The following is a 20,343-nucleotide window of genomic DNA, read 5'->3' on the forward strand; positions in this document are numbered from 1 at the left end:
TGCTTTAAGCTGTTTCTCTGCCTTTTACACTCCCTTAATTTTATAATCTATTGTATTATGAAATATAGCATAGAAACATGCATAGAATAAAAATGTATAGCTTCGGTTATTATAATGCAAATCCTCATGAAACTCATAGCAAAGTCAAGAACTCTAACATCTAGGACACCCCCGTATACCCTCCCCAGTCATAATCACCTCCCTCCCCTTAAAAATAACTACAACCCTGCCTTTTAGTAATTATTTATTTGCTTTTCTTTATAGTTACATCACCTCAATATGTATCTCTACACACTATAGTTCAATTGTTACTGTTTTGAACTTTATATAAATGGACCCATGCTTATATGTTTTGTTCCTAGCTTTTTAAAATTCAACATTATGCTTTTGAGATTCATTTATACTACTGGTTTTAGCTATACTTTGTTCACTTTCATTGCTGTGTTAATATGTCCTTTGACTTGTTTCTTAATGTATTCTTTAAATTGTTTTGTAAAAGGATTTTAGACCAAGGCCTTACACTTTGTAATATGGATTAGGATAGTGATCTGATCCCTGTCCCCACCTTTAGGATTTTTTTTTTTTTTTTTTTTTTTTAAATCTCCTCTGTTGCCTATGGAGTGCAGTGTGCGATGTTGACTCACTGCAATCTCCACCTCCCAGGTTCAAGCGATTCTTCTGCCTCAGCCTCCTGAGTAGCTGGGATTACAGGCGTGCGCTACCATGCCTGGCTAATTTTTGTATGTTTAGTAGAGACAGGGTTTTGCCATGTTGGCCAGGCTGGTCTTGAACTTCTGACCTCAAGTGATCCACCTGCGTCGACCTTCCAAAGTGCTGGGATAACAGGCATAAGACACTGCACCTGGCCTTTAAGTTTCTATTTAAATTTTATTTTCTGTTACTATAACTAGTTGAATCATGGATTTTTTTTTTTTTTTTTTTTGAGACAGTCTCGCTCTGCCACCCAGGCTGGAGTGCAGTGGCGCAATCTTGGCTCACTGCAACCTCCGTCTCCTGGATTTAAGTGATTCTCCTGCCTCAGCCTCCCAAGTAGCTGGGATTACAGGTGCGCACCACCACGCCCGGCTTATTTTTGTATTTTTAATAGAGACGGGTTTTCACCATGTTGGCCAGGCTGAGTGATTGATATTTTATGATTCCTTCTCTTGAGATACTTCAGACTTTGTGGAATGAGGTAGGGGCATAAATATTAAGGTGAACTGGGTTTATTTTGTAGAGCTTATTGGAAAGTGATGTTGAAAGCACTGCTTCATCTCCACGTGGGGCAAAGAAATCCAGATTGAGGCAGTCTTCTGAGATGACTGAAACAGATGAGGAGAGTGGCATATTATCGGAGGTAAATCGGCATCATACAAAAGAGATAAGTTAGACATAACTGTGTAATTAGATTTTTTAACTGTGTAAGTAGATTATCCATGGTGATTCTGTGCTGTGACCATTTTTCAAAGTTTGTTAAGTTAGTAAACAGTTCAGAGAAGGCGAGAGCTCAGTGGTAACTAAAGAACTTTTCTGAGTTCTCATTAAGGGGCCAAAAATGTGCAACTAGTGGAGTTTCTTTCCTCCTACCCTTCTCTTCTTTCATATCTGTGCTTTCTAATGTTGTCCTAAAGCCATTGTTATTAATTTCCCACATTTTAGTAAACTAAGTAGCATTCTGTTGACTTCTCTAGAAATAGGATGAAAACTAATTAGATCAATACACTTGGAGTCTTTGTTTTTATGTACCTCTAACTAGAGAAGAGAAAGGACAGTGGTGTATGGAAAGTCTGCCTCTTTTCCCCTCTTTTTTTCCCTTTTCTTGCTTTCTCTTTCTTTCTTTCTCTTCATTCTTTTCTTTCTCTTCTTTCTCTTCTCTTCTTTCTCTTCTTTCCTTCCTTTCTTTTCCTTTTTTTTTCTTTCTTTTCTTCCCTCCTTCCTTTTTTGATGCAGTCACCTCTTTTAATCAGGTTGAGAAAGTCACCACACCAGCCATCAGGCACATCAGTGCTGAGGTAGTGCCCATGGGGCCCCCGCCCCCTCCAAAGCCGAAACAGACCAGAGATAGTACTTTCATGGAGAAGTTACATGCAGTAGATGAGGAGCTGGCTTCCAGTCCAGTCTGCATGGATTCTTTCCAGGTAAATATTAAAATTGTACTTCACTGAGAAAGTCAAATGGAGTAATCTAGTTGTTGCTCAGGCTGGGAAGGGAGAGGAAAAGATAACTACAACTTTATATAAGTAAGAGTTAGTATTTGATACTTTATATTTGGCTAGTGCTATTTTCTGCTAAGTGACAATGGCAGTTTGGGGTTTTTTTTTTTTGAGACAAGGTATCACCCTGTCACCCAGGCTTGAGTGCAGTGGTGTGATCTTGGCCCACTGCAACCTCCGCCTCCCAGACTCAAGTGATCTTCCCACCTCAGCCTCCCGAGTAGGTGGGACAGGTATATGCCACCACACCCAGCTAATTTTTTAGTTTTTTGTAGAGATGAGGTCTCCCTATATTTTTGCCCAGGCTGGTATCGAACTCCTGGGCTCAAGTGATCCTCCCACCTTAGCCTCTCAAAGTGCTGGGATTACTGGTGTGAACCATCGTGCCTGACTGAGAATGGCAGTTTCTAAGGAAGAAATGAACTATGTAGCAGAGAGCATTTTAAAATGTAGAACACAGGAAAAAGCTTCACCCAAATTCCCCCAAATTAACCTTTTACCACAATTGCTTGATGGTTCTCTTCCTCTTTCTCTCTGTATATACATACTGGTTTCTGAACCATTTTAGAGTGTGGTTCAGGCATGATGCCATTTTACCTCTACATGCTTTTGTGTATATTTTCTTCTTTTTTTTTTTTTGAGACGGAGTCTCGCTCTGTCGCCCAGGCTGGAGCGCAGTCTTGATCTCGGTTCACTGCAAACTCCACCTCCCAGGTTCATGTCATTCTCCTGACTCAGCCTCCGGAGTAGCTGGGACCACAGGCGCCCACAACCATGCGTGGCTAATTTTTTGTATTTTTAGTAGAGACGGAGTTTCACCGTGTTAGCCAGGATGGTCTCGATCTCCTGACCTCGTGATCCACCCGCCTCTGCCTCCCAAAGTGCTGGGATTACAGGCGTGAGCTACCGTGCCCAGGCTCTTTTGTGTATATTATCTAAAAATGAGTTTATTCTCTTGTATTAACACGGTATAATAGTGTGTTAATCAAAATCAGGATATAGGCTGTGTGCGGTGGCTCATGCCTATAATCCTAGCACTTTGAGAGGCCAAAGTGGGTGAAACACTTGAGGTCAGGAGTTCAAGACCAGCCTGGCCAACATGGTGAAACCCCCATCTCTACTAAAAATACAAAAATTTGCCAAGTGTCGTGGCGCATGCCTATAATCCCAGCTACTCAGAAAGCTGAGGCAGGAGAATTGCTTGAACCCGGGAGGCAGAGGTTGCAGTGAGCTGAGATTGTGCCACTGCACTCCAGCCTGGGCAACGGAGAGAGACTGTCTCAAAATCAATCAATCAATCAATCAGGATACAGTAATATAACATAATATATTAAAGTGCTTATTCTGATTTTATCTGTTGTCCCAATAATGCCCTTTATGTTGGAGGAAAATAAATTTTTTCCCTATTCAGCATTCAACCCTGGATTAAATATCTATTTAATTGTTTTGTTCTTTAGTCTCCTTTAATCTGGAACAGTTTCTCAGTCTTTGTCTTTTATAACCCTGATAGTTTTGAGGAGTATACACCACTTATTTTGTAGAATGTTCTTCAATTTTTATTTTTCTAATATTTCATCTTAATTAGATTCAGGTTTTACACTTTTGTTACAAATACTGGAAGAGTGAGGTGTATTTCTTTTTTTTTTTTTTTTTTTTTTTTTTTTGAGACGGAGTCTCCCTCTGTCGCCCAGGCTGGAGTGCAGTGGCCGGATCTCAGCTCACTGCAAGCTCCGCCTCCCGGGTTCAGGCCATTCTCCTGCCTCAGCCTCCCGAGTAGCTGGGACTACAGGCACCCACCACCTCGTCCGGCTAGTTTTTTGTATTTTTTAGTAGCGACGGGGTTTCACCGGTTTAGCCAGGATGGTCTCGATCTCCTGACCTCGTGATCCGCCTGTCTCGGCCTCCCAAAGTGCTGGGATTACAGGCTTGAGCCACCGCGCCCGGCCGAGTGAGGTGTATTTCTCAGTGCATCATATCAGAAGGCACGTGATGTCTGTCATGTTAACTTTCATCACTTGGTTAAGGTTGTACGTGCTTGGTTTTCCTACTGTAAAGTTCTTATTTTCCATTTTTAATTAGTATATATCATATGGGGATATACTTCAAAGCCGAATTCCTTTCTTTCTTGTCTTTTTTTTTTCCTAGATGGAGTCTCACTCTCTTGCCCAGGCTGGAGTGCGGTGGCATGATTTTGGCTCACTGTACCTCTGCTTCCTGGGTTCAAGTGATTCTCCTGCGTTAGCCCCCTGAGTAGCTGAGATTACAGGCGCATGCCACCACACCTGGCTAATTTTTTATATTTTTAGTAGAAACGAGATTTCACTGTGTTAGCCAGGATGATCTCGATCTCCTGACCTTGTGATCCACCTGCCTCGGCCTTCCACAGTGCTGAGATTACATGCGTGAGCCACTGTGCCCGGCCTTCTTTTTTTTTTTTTTTTTTTTTTTTTTTTTTGAGACATAGTCTTGCTCTGTTGCCCAGGCTAGAGTGCAGTGGCGCCATCTTGGGTCACTGCAACCTCCACTTCCCAGGTTCAAGTGATTCTCCTGCCTCAGCCTCCAGTAGCTGGGATTACAGATGCCTGACACCACACCCAGCTAATTTTTTGTATTTTTAGTAGAGATGGGGTTTCACTACGTTGGCCAGGCTGGTCTTAAACTCCTGACCTCAAGTGATCTGCCCACCTTAGCCTCCCACAATGCTGGAATTACAGACGTGAGCTGATGTGCCCAGCCCAATTAATCAAATTATTTTTCTCACACTAATATTAGCATCTATTGATTATTCTTTCTTTTTTTTTTTTGAGGTAGAGTCTTGCTCTATTGCCCAGGCTGGAGTGCAGTGGTGCAATCTCGGCTCACTGCAATCTCCACCTCCCGGGTTCACGCCATTTTCCTGCCTCAGCCTCCCAGGTAGCTGGGACTACAGGCACCCACCACCACACCCAGCTAATGTTTTGTATTTTTTAGTAGAGACAGTGTTTCACCGTGTTAGCCAGAATGGTCTCAATCTCCTGACCTTGTGATCCACCTGCCTTGACCTCCCAAAGTGCTGGGATTACAGGCGTGAGCCACCGCGCCCGGCCTTAGCCAGTAAATTTTAATGTTCTAAGTTTCCCCTATCATTCTTGCAGGTCAATGAAAAATATGTCTGTCCTAAAATTTTAAAGTATAATATAATAATTTAAAAATAAATCCTAAAATTAAAAAATATAATTAAGGCTGGGCACAGTGCCTCACACCTGTAATCCCAGCACTTTGGGAGGCTGAGGCAGATGGATCACCTGAGGTCAGGAGTTTGAGACCAGCCTGGTCAACATGTTGAAACCCCGTCTCCACAAATACAATTATTAGTTGGGCGTGGTGGCAAGCACCTGTAATCCCAGCTACTCGGGAGGCTGAGGCACAAAAATTGCTTGAACCCGGGAAGCGAAGGTTGCAGTGAGCTGAGATGGCACCACTACACTCCAGCCTGAGTGACAGAGCAAGACTCCATTTCAATTATATACATATATATTTATAATTATATATATATGTAATGTATATAATTAAAAACAGAATATTGAATGGAATGGTCAGTCATTTAATCATCATGCTTTTGAGTGAATAAATCGTAGTAGGGGCAGTAATAGTTTTTTATCTAACCATTTATTTAGCAAACACATACTGAATGGTTGAAGTTGAGAAACCACAGTGCAGAAGACAGAAAAAGTTGTTCTTCATGGAACTTACAGTCTATTGAGGAGAGATAGACTATTAGCATATAAACAAGTAAATTCAGATAGTGGTTAAGTGCTATGAACTAAATTAAAATGAGGAAATATGAAACTTCCTATCAGAGAACTTTAGATAAGCTGATCAAAAAAGACCTCCTTGGCTGTAATTCCATCACTTTGGGAGGCCTAGGCTACAAGATTGCTTGAGGCTAGGAGTTTGAGACCAGGCTGGGCCATATAGTGAGACTCCGACTCTCCAAAAATTCAGAAAAATTATCTAGGTGTGGTGGCGCATGCCTGTATTCTTAGCTGCTTGGTGGCTGAGGCATGAGGATTGATTAAGCCTGGGAGTTTGAGACTACAGTGAGCCATGACTGCACCCCTATACTCCAGCATGGGCAATAGTATGAGAACTTACTTTAAAAAAATAAAAAAAACAGGATTGGGTTTGGTGGCTCATGTCCGTAATCCCAACACTTTAGGAGGCCAAGGAGAGCGGATCACTTGAACCCAGGAAGTCAAGACAGGCCTGGGTAACATAGTGAGACCTTGTCCCTACAGAAAATACAAAACTTGGCTGGGCATACTGGCACGCACCTTTAGCCTCAGCTACTTGGGATGCTGAGCCTAGGAGGTCGAGGCTGTAGTGAGCTGTGATCATGCTATGGCACTCTAGCCTGGGCGACAGAGCAAGACTGTCAAAAAAAGAAAACAAAACAAAAAGACCCCTTTGAGGAGATGGCATTTAAGCTGAGATCCGAATGAGAGGAAGCCAGGCAAGTGAAAGATCTCGGGAGGAAAAGTGCTCCATATGGAAGAAACAGCACATTCTAAGTCACTAAGATAGAGACAACCTTGTTATGGTTAAGGAACAGAAACTACATGAAGCATGGGATTGTGAAAAAGAGAGGTAGAAATGAGGTCAGAGAGCAAGGCAAGAGCTAGATCATGAAGGTCTTAGGAGACCATGATAAGGAGTATAGATTGTATTTTAAACATTAGAATAGATGCCTAGTGTGGTGGCTCATGCTTGTAATCCCAGCACTTTGGGAGGCCGAGGTGGGTGGATCACCTGAGGTCAGGATTTCGAGACCAGCCTGGCCAACATGGTAAACCCCGTCTCTAACAAAAAATAAAAAAAAATTACCGGATGTGGTGGTGCACACCTGTAATCCCACTTACTTAGGAGGCTGAGGCAGGAGAATTGCTTGAACCTGGCAAGTGGAGGTTGCAGTGAGCTGAGATCACGCCACTGCACTCCAGCCTAGGAAAGAGTGAGACTCCATAAAAAAAAAAAAAAAAAAAAAATTAGAAAAGATTTTTGTGATATTTTCAGATTAATGTTAAAAATTCCTTTTGGTTAACATGTGGGAAATGGACTAGAGTAAAGCAAGAGGGTAAACAGAAACCCATTAGGAGGTTGATGCAGTGTAGTCTAGGGGGAGCTTCCCAAATTGATCTACAGATTCAATGCAGTCCCTATCCAAATCCCAGCTACGATTTTTGTAGAAATTAACAACCTAATCCTAAAATGCATGTGGAATTGCACAGGCCCAGAATAGCCAAAACAGTCTTGAAAAAGTACAAAGATGGAGGTCTCTCACTTTCTCCCCCATCTGTACAAAAAATGAAAAAAATTAGCTGAACATGGATCCAGTGGCTCACACCTGTAATCCCAACACTTTGGGAGGCTGAGCAGGTAGATCACCTGGGGCCAGGAGTTCAAGACAAGCCTGACCAACATGGTGAAACCCCATTTCTACTAAAAGTACAAAAATTAGCCAGGTGTGGTGGCACATGCCTGTAGTCCCAGCTATTCGGGAGGCTGAGGCAGGAGAATCGCCTGAACCTGGGAGATGGAGGTTGCAGTGATCCGAGATCGTACCACTGTACTCCAGAAGGGGCGACAGAGCACGACTCCATCTAAAAAAAAAAAAAAACATTAGCCGAGCATAGTAGTGCATGCCTGTAGTCCCAGCTACTTGGAAGACTGAGGCAGGAGAATTGCTTGAGCCCAGGAGTTCGAAGCTGCAGTCAGCTCTGATTGTGCCAGTGCTCTAGCTTGGATAACAGATCGAGACCCTATCTCTTAAGAAAAAAAAAAAAATGTCCAGGCACGGTGGCTCACAACTGTAATCCGAACACTTTGGGAGGCTGAGGCGGGCAGATCACCTGAGGTCAGGAGTTCGAGACCAGCTTGCTCAACATGGTGACACCCCATCTCTACTAAAAATACAAAAATTAGTCGGATGTAGTGGCCGGCGCCTGTAATCCCAACTACTTGGGAGGCTGAGGCAGGAGAATCGCTTGAACCCAAGAGGCAGAGGTTGCAGTGAGCCGAGATGACACCATTACATTCTAGCCCGGGCAACAAAGCAAGACTCCGTCTCAAAAAAAAAAAAGAGTATTGATAGGTACTACAACAGGGTGGGATTTGAATGCATTATGCTAACTGAAAGCGGCCAGAGACAGGCCACACATTGTATGATTCCATCTAAGTGAAACGTCCAGCATAAACAAATCCATAGAGACAGAAAATAGATTAATGCTTAACGGGGCTGGGAGGAGGGGGAAAGGGAAGCGATTACTAATGGATGGGGTTTCTTTTGGGGGTAATGAAATGTTCTGAAATTAGATAAGGGTGATGGTTGTATAACTCTGTGAATATATGAAAATCCATTCAGTTATGTACTTTAAAAGGGTGAAATTTATGGTATGTGAATTATATCTCAATAAAGCTGTTACAAATTTTCATAAAATGTTGGTTTCAAACTGATGTCATTTATTTTATTTTATTTCTTTTTTATGTCGTGTTTCTTAAAGTTGCTCAAGCAATAATAAATCCAAATTGTTTAGAGGAAAGATCTGTTACTTAAGCTAAGATGAGAAGAAAAGGAGTGATGATGAGGTTTGGAAACATCACTCACTCAGTGACTTGTTTTTCTTTCTTCATTGTCCAGTCCATGGATGACAGTCTCATTGCATTTCGAACGCGTTCTAAGATGCCCCTAAAAGATGTTCCCCTGGGCCAACTAGAGGCAGAGCTCCAAGCTCCAGACATCACTCCAGATATGTATGACCCCAATACAGCAGATGATGAGGACTGGAAGATGTGGCTAGGGGGACTTATGAATGATGATGTGGGGAATGAAGGTAAGTTTTGGTTTGTGATTTATTATATATAGTGTCCATTATCTGTTGTAAAATTTTTATTATTTGGAAGGGTATAGAATGGAATGGTTTGGGTTAATTAATTTAATTATATTTAACTGATAATTTATCTTAAATCAGTAGTTAATTTTTCTTTTTCTTTCTTTTTTTTTTTTTTTTTTTTCCATGAGATAGGGTCTCACTCTGTCACCCAGGCTGAGTGCAGTGTTGCAGTCACGGTTCATTGCAGCGTTGACCTCCTGGGCTCAAGCAATTCTCTGCTTTACCCCACTGAGTAGCTGGAACTACAGGCACATGCCACTGTGCCTGACTAATTTTTTTTTTTTTTAGAAATGAGGTCTCACTATGTTGCCCAGGCTGTTCCCAAACTCCTGACCTCAAGCGATCCTCCTACCTTGGCCTCCTGAATGCCAGAATTATAGGCATGAGCCGCCATGCCTGGGCCAGTTCTTAACATTTCTTTCTTTCTTTTTTTTTTTTCTGGGTAAGGAATCTTGAATCCTAAGATTGTTGAATGCTGAGATTTGAATCCCTTGAAACATACATGCATACATAGTTTTGTTGTTGTCTTTTGTTTTTGAGACACCGTCCCAAAACAGGGTGTTGCCCAGGGTGGTTCACAGTGGTGTGACCGTAGCTCACTGTAGCCTTAAACTCCTGGCCTCAAGAGATCCTCCTCAGGTCTCAGCCTCCCAAGTAGCTGAGATTACAGGCATGTAGCACCTTGCCTGGCTAATTTTTAGAAAAATTTCTGGGCCGGGCACGTTGGCTCATGCCTGTAATCCTAGCACTTTGGGAGGCCGAGGCGGGCAGATCACGAGGTCAGGAGATCAAGACCATCCTGGCTAACATGGTGAAACCCCGCCTCTACTAAAAATACAAAAAAAATTAGCCGGCCGTGGTGGCGGGTACCTATAGTCCCAGCTACTCTGGAGGTTGAGGCAGGAGAATGGCGTGAACCTAGGAGGTGGAGCTTGCAGTGAGCCAAGATCGTGCCACTGCACTCCATCCAGGGCGACGAGCAAGACTCCGTCTCAAAAAAAAAAAAAAAAAAAAAATTTCTGTAGAGAAATGTTGCTCACGCTGATCTTAAACTCTTGCCTCAAGAGATCCTCCCACCTCGGCCTCCCAAAGAGCTAGGATTACAGGCATGAACCATTGTGCCTGGCCCATTCAAAATTTTATATATGATTTCATTAGGGTTCGATGATTTACCAAAAGAACATCGTGTTAGTTAAGGGTCTTCATGATGAAGTGAAAGAATCCTAACTCTATCTTGCTGGGGTAAAATGAAACCAGACTTTGGAAGTGTAGTAAATCAGCAGTGGAACTGAGGGACTGTTAGGATCCCCCTTTCCTCTCTATTTTACTTCCTTTTGTCACTCAGCTCCCTTCTCACATTTATTTTTCTACAAGGTTAGAACTCTGTTCATAAGCACTCCATGATTACTTTTTGCTTTGTCTACACTTCAGGACTCTCCCCTACAAGCTTCACTTATAAAATCCAGGGGAACGAGTCAGATCGGCTTGGTTTGATCTCATGCCCAGTCTCTTGGTGTTGCATGGGATTAATAGGGAGACTGTTCAGCATGGAGTCTGGTGATTGATAGCACCTCATAGAACAGTGTGGTTGAAGTATGTGGTAACCCTAAAGAAGTAATGGTATTATCAGAAATGGGGAAGGAGTAGTGATCAGGTAAAAGTTTGGATGGAAACAGACTAAGGCCAGGTGTGGTGGCTCACGCCTATAATCCCAGCACTTTGGGAGGCCGAGATGGGCGGATCACAAGGTCAAGAGATTGAGACCATCCTGGCCAACATGGTGAAACCCCGTCTCTACTAAAAATACAAAAATTAGCTGGGTGTGGTGGCACATGCCTGTAGTCCCAGCTACTCAGTCGGCTGAGGCAGGAGCATCACTTGAACCTGGTAGGCAGAGGTTGAAGTGAGCCGAGATAACACCACCGCACTCCAGCCTAGCAACAGAGCAAGACTCTATCTCAAAAAAAAGAAAAAAAAAAAATAGACTGAGTAAATGGTTGGGTAGGTAATGCTAGGAGTAAGTCAGGATAAGTGAATGAAAGAAAATAACAAGTCCTTGAATGTACCTTATGATACTATTAATAATTACATTGTATATCATTTGGCAAATGTTTGAGTACTTACTTTATACAAGGCATTGTGCTAGAATCTGTGAGGGATAAAGGAGCATAATCATTTGGTCATGGAATAAAAGCTGTATGAATGACAGGGTGCCTGGCCCATTGTTAGATTCACAATACATTGTATTTGTTTGTGTGTGTGTGTGTGTGTGAGACTGGGTCTCACTCTGTCACACAGGCTGGTGTGCAGTGGTGAGATCTCAGCTCACTGCAGCCTTGACCTCCTCGGCGCAAGCAATTCTCCCACCTCAGCCTCCTGAATAGCTGGGAATACAGGCTTGTGCCATCATGCCCGGCCAATTTTTGTATTTTTTGTAGAGTTGGGGTTTTGCCATGTTGCCCAGGCTGATCTCAAACTCCTGCGCTCAAGCGATCCTCCTACCTCTGCCTCCCAAAGTGCTGAGATTACAGGAGTGAGCCACTGCGCTCAGCCAATACATTGTAAATGAATGAAGCTGTTGAATAAACTCACATATACCATCAAAGTGGTGTAAATGCTCTTGTAAGGTTTTAGAAGAGGACAGGGTAACTTTTGTTTAGGATGATCAGAGACAGCTACATGAAAGAGCTGGTAATTGGAATGGACCTTGGAAAGATTTTTGAAAACAGTGACAGGGAGGAGAGGAGGTGTCTGAGTAGAAGTGACATGATATACTCTATATGCTGGGTTCTGTAGGATGTATTCTTTCCAGAGTTTTCTCTTTTTTCACTGTTAAAACTGTAAGAATAATATGTTTGGTATAAAGAAATCAAATATTACAAAAATAAAACAATTGAAGCCTTCCCCCCAAGAAAAATGTATGTATCTACATATGTGAAATTTTTAATATGATTTTTTTGGGGTTTATGTGTCTCTTAGAGTTTATTTATTGACACTTCATTTTCCTACCAGTCCTTTCCAAGGCGTTTGACACCAGGGTTCAAGTTTCATTTCCCAGAGGGACCACTGATAATAGTTTGATATGCATCTGTGAGAGTTTCAATGTGTAGTTACTTTTTAGTTTTCCACATTAATGTGGGGATAAGAATAATTAAATTTTAGTTCTAAATTTAAATTTAGAACTTTTCTCAAACATTTAGAAAAGATAGTCCAGGTGTGGTGACTCGTGCCTGTAATCCCAGTACTAGGGGAAGCCAAGGTACGAGGATTGCTTGAGGCCAGGAAGTCGAGACCAGCCTGGGAAACACACTGAGACCTCATTTCTACTTTTTTTTTTTTTCTTTCTTCAGATGGGCATGGTGGCGGGCGTCTGTAATCCCAGCTACTTGGTAGGCTGAGGCAGGAGAATTGCTCGAACCTGGGAGGCAGAGTTTGCAGCGAGCCAAGATCGTGCCACTGCACTCCAGCCTGGGTGACGGAGCAAGATTCCGTGTCAAAAAAAAAAAAAGAAAAGTAAAAAGACTATTAAAAGGGAGAAAAACACTCATATTTCTATTATTCTAACCAATGTTTATTATTTTTGTGTATTTTTAGTTATTGTAAGGATATAATTTTTCATGCTTATGATTATTATGTATGTATTGTACTTTTGTCATACATGTATTGAACATTTATAGAATGGTTACATATTCATATTTTGTATGTATACATGTTGAGTATCACCATCATCCAAAATGCTCAGGACCAGAAATGTTTTGACTTTCAGATTTTTTCAGATATTAGAATATATGTATTATTATACTTAACAGATAAGCATACCAAATTTGAAAATTTGAAATCTGGGCAGGATACAGTGGCTCACGCTGTAATCTCAGCATTTTGGGAGGCCGAGGCATTCAGATCGCTTGAACCCAGGAGTTCAAGACCAGCCTGGTCAACATAGCAAAATCGTGTCTCTACTGAAAATAACAAAAATTACTTGGGCATGGTGGCATGTGCCTGTAATCCCAGCTACTTGGGAGGCTGAGGTGTGACAATCGCCTGAGCCTGGGCAGTCAAGGCTGCAGTGAGCCATGATCATGCCACTGCACTCTGGCCTGGGTGATGGAGTGAGACCCTGTCTCAAAAAAAAGGAAAAAGAAAATTTGAAATCTGAAATGCTCCAGTGGCTATTTCCCTTGAGAGTCATATTTGCACACACGAAGTTTCAGATTTTGGAGTTTTGGATTTGGAATGCTCAACCTGTACTATTTTATACTGAGAAATTATAATTATATAGTCATTCTCTAATTTTTGGGAATTTGGGCCATTCCTTTTTTCACTGTCAGCTTCATTGTACAAGTAGCTTTTATAGAAAGTATTATTTTCATGGAATATACTACACAAAATTAGCTGGGCGTGGTGGCGTTTGCCTGTGGCCCCAGCTACTCAGGAGGCTGAGGTGGGAGGATCACTTGTGCCTGGGAGGGGGAGGTTGCAGTGAGCTACACTCCAGCCTGGGCGACAGAGTGAGACCCTGTCTCAAAAAAAAAAGAAGAAATGTGCTTTATTGGAACAGATTCTTAGAAGTTTGAGAACAAAGTTGGGAATAAGCATCTGAAACACTTTTTTCTCTAGATGAAGCAGATGATGATGATGATCCAGAATATAATTTCCTGGAAGACCTTGATGAACCAGACACAGAGGATTTCCGGACTGACCGGGCAGTGAGAATCACCAGTGAGTCTGTGTTTATTATAAGTCCTGCTCTTGACTGCTTTGCAGCTGCCTTTGTTTACTTTGTAGATTTTTAGGGGTGAAGTTTGCAGCTTATCCATGTTAAGACATTTAAGTTTCCTTTACCCGTTTATTTATCTGATTCTTTAATTTAGGTATATATTCAGAAAGCCCATCAGTTGTTCATTCGTATATCCCATAGTCATGTATTGAGTCTTTACTGTTTGGCAGGGATTGTGCAAGATGAATAAGACATGGCATCTGTGCTTTAGGAGTTCAGCCTAGTAGGGTGATAGAAACAGAAAAAGTTACAATACAAAGTGATAAATGCTGTAACAGGTTTTACATAAGGTATAATAATGATCTAAAAGAGGGTGTCATCTCCTAGTGTGTGATATGGACTAGGATAGGAGAACTTAGGAAAGAATTTGCAGAATGAAATGGTTTTTTATCTTAGTTTTGAAGGAGGAATAGAAATTTGGTGAATAGGGACAGAGAGGAATATTGCAAATAGAAGAGCATCTGCAAACCACAGAATTGCAAAACATCAAAAAAGTATGTTTGGAAAATAGTAAGTACTTTGGTGGTGGTATATGAGTGAAAAGATAGAGAAGTGGTAGATAAAATTAGGTAGTGTTTACATCATGGAGGATCATTAAGCTCTCAAAACGAAGTTTAAGGGCGGGCATGGTGTCTCATGCCTGTAATCCCAGCACTTTGGGAGGTGGAGGCAGGCAGATCACCTGAGGTCAGGAGTTCAAGACCAGCCTGGACAACATGGCAAAACCCTGTCTCTACTAAAAATACAAGAATTAGCCAGGCATGGTAGTAGGTGCCTGTGATTCCAGATACTCGGGAGGCTGAGGCTGAAAAATGGCTTGAACCCAGGCAGGAGAGGTTGCAGTGAGCCGAGATCACGCCAGTACACTCCAGCCTGGGCGACAGAGCGAGTCTCCGCCTGAAAAAAAACGAAAAACTAAAACGAGCTTTAAGGAGTAAATCAGTAGGAACTGATTCGGATTTTAGAAAGATCACTTTGATTTAATACCAGTTTCATGTATTTATTTGTTAGGTAAAGTGAACAAGACTGGAGGTATGGAAAACAATTATGATAACTTGGCTTGAATTATTTGTATAAAAAATTATATTATTGAGCTAGACGTGGTAGCTTACACCTGTAATCCTAGCACTTTGGGAGGCTGGGGCAGGAAGATTGCTTGAGCTCAGGAGTTTGAGACCGGCATAGGCAACATAGAGAAACTTTGTCTTTACTAAATATTTAAGAAATTAGCCAAATGTATTGGCACATACCTGTAGTCCCAGCTACTCAGGAGGCTGGGGCAGGAGGATTGCTTCAGCCCAGGAGGTCAAGGATTCAGCAAACTATGATGGTGCCACTGCACTCCAGCCTTGGTGGCAGAGGGAGACCCTGACTCAAAAAAAAAATTATGTAATTGGCTAGTGTGTCAAGCATAGAAAACATATATTTCATCCTGAAGAAATTCTACCTATGGGGAGAGAGAAAAATAGAAAATATATTTCATAAGCCATTGATTTTTGTTGCATGTATGCATGACCCTGTACTGGAATAATATACATGACATTGAGAAGGTAAGTTACTGGCTCTTGACCAGATTAACGTCTATCTTGGATGTTTATAAAGCAGAGAGCTTTATAGAAACTTGAAACTTTCCTATGTTTTGCATATGAAAAAAAAAAACAACTTAAGAAACATCTTTTAATATGGTACAGTTGGGGATAAATTGCTTTTTTTTAATAGCAAAAGACTAGGCGGCAGAGAGCTTTATAAACATCCAAGATATACCTAATTAATGCAGTTCTTTATGTAAAGAGAATTATATGTAAATACAATCCTTTAGAACTTACATTTTATTTTATTGCTTTATTGTGCCTTTCACCTTGATTTTAAGATTAGAGTACCATTTCCTTTGTGGAGATCTTTCATTTATTTTGATATATTATGACAAGGATAGTGGAAGCATTGAAAGGAAAGCACCAAGAATTAGAGAAAATATAGAATTTAGACTTTGAGAAAACTGAAAGGAGAATCTAGGAAAGTACAAGAATAACCTAGAAAAATCTAGTGTTGTAGAAACCAAAGGAAGAGTCTTTTGGCTAGGGCACAGTGGCTCATGTCTATAATCCCAGCACTTGAGAGGCCGAGGCAGAAGGATTGCATGAGCCCAGGATTTCAAGACCAGCCTGGGTAAGATAGTGAGACATTGTCTCTATAAAAAAATTTTAAAAATAAAATAAAAATTAGTCAGTCGTGGTGGTGCACGCCCATAGTCCCAGCTACTTGGGAAGCTGAGGTGGGAGGATCACTTGAACCCAGGAAGTGGAGACTGTAGTGAGCAGAGATCATAACACTGTACTCCAACCTGGGTCAGAGCAAGACCTGTTTCAAAAAAAAAGTCTTTCAAGAAGGACAGAATGGTCAACAGTGTCATATGCAAGTAAAGAAACATCTGCTTAAAGCACAAAAGCAGATCTTTTTATTTATTTATTTACTTACTTACTTATTTATTTGAGACAGAGTCTCGCTCTCTCTCCTAGTCTGGAGTGCAGTGGCGTGATCTCGGCTCACTGCAAGCTCTGCCTCCCGGGTTCATGCCATTCTCCTGCCTCAGCCTCCCGAGTAGCTGGGACTACAGGCGCCCGCCACCTTGCCCGGCTAATTTTTGTATTTTTAGTAGAGATGGGGTTTCACCGTGTTAGCCAGGATGGTCTCGATCTCCTGACCTCGTGATCCGCCCTCCTTGGCCTCTCAAAGTGCTGGAATTATAGGCGTGAGCCACCGCGCCCAGCCGTAAAAGCAGATCTTAAGTTCAGCTATCATTCTGGAATATATTTGCCTTCCCTTTTTGATTGTTACTTTCTTCAGTTTAAATATAATTTCTCAGGGAGATCCTCCTTCATTAGGATTGATCTTGCTTTGCATTCCCGTACCGCTCTTTTTGTCCTTTTATATACTGTCCTTTTATATACTTTTATGTCCTTTTTTTGTCCTTTTATATATGTCATAATTGCTTATTTAGTATCTGTCTTCTCCCCTAGACTGTGAGGTTCTCAAGAGCTTTGTGGTGTTTACTGCTGTAAAGCTGGTAGCAATATTTGCCAATCAAATAGAGATAGGTAAATGAAGGGCAGCCTTTCTAGTCATACAGTTCTGTGATGATAGTGAAAGCTGGAGTAGAATTTTTAATTTTTTTTTTCTGCCTCTTGTCCTCTTGTGTCTCATTGTCATATTTGATTATAATCCCTTTAAAAGGACTTATTCTTATATGGATAACTAAAATTAAAGAATTAAAAAGCGTAAAAATCACAGAGTTTGAAAAGCTCCATGTGGTCACATTTTTCCGCCCACTTGAGAATTTGTTTACACTTCCTCTGAGGTGGCCTTTTTAGTCTCTGTATACTTTCAGTGACAGGGAGCTCAACAATTCTGCAGATAGTGTATTGTAAACTTGAACACCTCCTCAATTAATACTTTTCTTATTGAACCCAAATCTGAATGCAAATTCAGATACTTTCCTTATTGAACGCAAATTTGAATGCAAAGCAAGAAGATCAATCCTCTTATATTCCTCCTATTTGTCTTTATTTTTTTATTTTCTTTCGAGATGGAGTTTTGCTGTTGTTGCCCAGTCTGGAGTGCAGTGGTGTGATCTTAGCTCACTGCAAACTCCGCTCCTGGGTTCAAGTGTTTCTCCTGCCTCAGCCTCCCGAGTAGCTGGGATTACAGGCACCCGCCACCATGCCCAGCTAATTTTTATATTTTTAGTAGAGACAGGGTTTCACCAGGTTGGCCAGGCTGGTCTTGAACTCCTGACCTCGGGTGATCCACCTGCCTCGGCTTCCCAAAGTTCTGGGATTACAGTCATGAGCCACTGCACCTGGCCTCCTATTTGTCTTTTGCTGTTAAAAAAAGCAATTTATCCCCAACTGTACCATATTAAAAGATGTTTCTTTAGTTGTTGTTTTTTTTTTTTCCTATGCAAAACATAGGAAAGTTTCAAGTTTCTTCTGCGAGGTTTCTTCTTCTCCAAAGACTTGGTGTCCAAACCTCTCACCACGCATGTTACTCTTCTCTGGATTCTAGCATTTATTTTCTTTAAACTTTTCCCCTGTTATATCTTATTATGAAATTTAAAAAAATATATAGAGAAGTTGAAAATTATACAGCTAACATTCGTGTACTCACCACCAACTTTTTTTTTTTTTTTTTTGAGATGAAGTCTCACCCTTGTTCCCCAGGCTAGAGTGCAATGGCGTGATCTCGGCTCACTGCAACCTCCACCTCCCAGGTTCAAGTGGTTCTCCTGCCCCAGCCTCCTGAGTAGCTGGGATTAAAAGCCCCTGCCACCATACCCGGCTAATTTTTGTGTTTTTAGTAGAGAAGGGGTTTCACCATGTTGGTTGGCCAGACTTGTCTCGAACTCCTGACCTCAGGTGATCTGCCTGCCTCGGCCTCCGAAAGTGCTGGGATTATGGGCATGAGCCACCATGCCCAGCCTCACCTCCTACTTTCTATAGTTTTTTTTTTTTTTTTGAGATGGAGTCTCACTCTGTCTCCAGGCTGGAGTGCCGTGGCGCCATCTTGGCTCACTGCAACCTCCGACTCCCTGGTTCAAGCGAATCTCCTGCCTCAGCCTCCCGAGTAGCTGGGATTATAGTCACGCGCCACCATGCCCAGCTAATTTTTGTATTTTTAGTGGAGATGGGGTTTCAGCATGTTGGCCAGGATGGTCTCCATCTCCTGACTTCATGATCCACCCACCTCGGCCTCCCAAAGTGCTGGGATTACAGGCGTGAGCCACCATGCCTGGCCAAATTTTCGATAGGTTTAATATAAACTGTGGGCCTTTCATATGTGCAGGTTTCACATCTACAGATTCAGTCAACCTTGAAAATATTCTGGGAAAAAAAAAATGCAACAGCAGAAAATAATACTGGCTGGGCATAGTGGCTAACATCTGTAATCCCAGCACTGTGGGAGGCTGAGGCAAGAGGATCGCTTTAGCACAGGAGTTTGAGATCAGCCTGGGCAACATACTGAGACCCCATCTCTACAAAAAGTTTAAAAATTATCTGGGTGCAGTGGTGTGTGCTTGTAGTCCCAGCTACTCGGGAGACAGAGTCAGGAGGATCCCTTAAGCCCACAAGTTCAAGGTTGCAGTGAGCTGTGATTATACCACTGCCACTGCACTCCAGCCTGGGTGACAGAGTGAGAGCTTGTCTCAAATAAATAAGTAAAAAATAGTACGGTATAACAACTATTTACATAGCATTTACATTGTATTAGGTGATAAGTAATCTAGAGATAAGGTATACAGGAGGATGTGTGTAGATTATATGCAAATACTACACCATTTTTGTATAAGGGACTTGAGTATCCTCAGATTTTGGTATCCATGGGCTCCTGGAACCAATCTCCACATATACTGAGGGATGACTTTATTTGCCTTATCATGCAGCTGTCCATCTCCCTGTCCATCTGTGGATGCATCTTAGTTTTCAAATGCATTTCAGAGTAAATTATACTTCACTTTTTTTTTTTTTTTTAAATTCAAACGAGGTCTATATTGCATGGGTTGGTCTTGAACTCTTGCAGTCTAGTGATCCTCTAGTGATCCTCCCAGCTCAACCTCCTGACCAGCTGACCAGCTGAGATTACAAGCGTGCACAATGGCACAGTGGCACCTGACTATATGTCTTTTTTTTTTTTTTTTTTTTGGAGACAGAGTCTCACTCTGGAGTGCAGTGGTACGATCTCAGCTCACTGCAACCTCCGCCTCCCAGGTTCAAGAAATTCTCCTGCGTCAGCCTCCAGAGTAGCTGGGATTACAGGCTCGCACCACCATGTCTGTCTAATTTTTGTATTTTTAGTAGAGATGGGGTTTCACCATCTTGGCCAGGCTGGTCTCGAACTCCTGACCTCGTGATCCACCCACCTCTGCCTCCCAAAGTGCTGGGATTACAGGCATGAGCCTATACTTCACTTTTAACCACTTCAGCACGCATATAATGAACTAGAGCTCGATATTTGTTTATGATTTCTTTTTACAGGTGATTTTACACACAGTGTATCACACACATCTTTAGTGTACCATTTAATGAATTTTGACATGTGTGTACCTGTGTGACCCAAATCCCTATCAGGATATAGAATCCTCACCCCAGAAAGTTTCATGCCCCTTCCAAGTCAATCCCCACACCATCCCCTCTGAGGCAACCACTGTTTTGATTTTTTTTCTTAATCACAGGTTAAATTTGCCAGTTTTAGAACCTCACATAAATGGAATCATATAGGATGTGCTTTGTGTGTATGTATGGCTTCTTTCACTCAGCATAATATTTTTGAGATTCATTTCTGTTGCATGTGTCATTAGTTTGTTCCCTTTTATTGTTGACTATAATTTCATTGTGTAAATATACTACAGATTATCTATTTTTGTGTTGAT

General features: G+C 41.8%; 1 protein-coding gene across 6 annotated transcripts in view; it reads left to right on the forward strand.

Moving 5' to 3' along the window:
- GON4L (gon-4 like) overlaps positions 1-20,343 on the forward strand; it is a 95,210-nt gene that overhangs the window by 35,893 nt on the left and 38,974 nt on the right. For all 6 annotated transcript variants that reach the window (XR_012089924.1, XR_012089925.1, XM_073008292.1 and 3 more), the window contains exons 9-12: positions 1,238-1,357; positions 1,968-2,138; positions 8,890-9,082; positions 13,760-13,861. Coding sequence is in view for 4 of the 6 variants with exons in the window: in XM_073008292.1 (XP_072864393.1) it covers positions 1,238-1,357; positions 1,968-2,138; positions 8,890-9,082; positions 13,760-13,861 (586 nt within the window). In the remaining 2 variants the exon portion in view is untranslated. The remainder of the gene's footprint in view (positions 1-1,237; positions 1,358-1,967; positions 2,139-8,889; positions 9,083-13,759; positions 13,862-20,343) is intronic.

This window comes from Chlorocebus sabaeus, chromosome 20 (genome assembly GCF_047675955.1).
Source record: "Chlorocebus sabaeus isolate Y175 chromosome 20, mChlSab1.0.hap1, whole genome shotgun sequence".
NCBI lineage: Eukaryota > Metazoa > Chordata > Mammalia > Primates > Cercopithecidae > Chlorocebus > Chlorocebus sabaeus.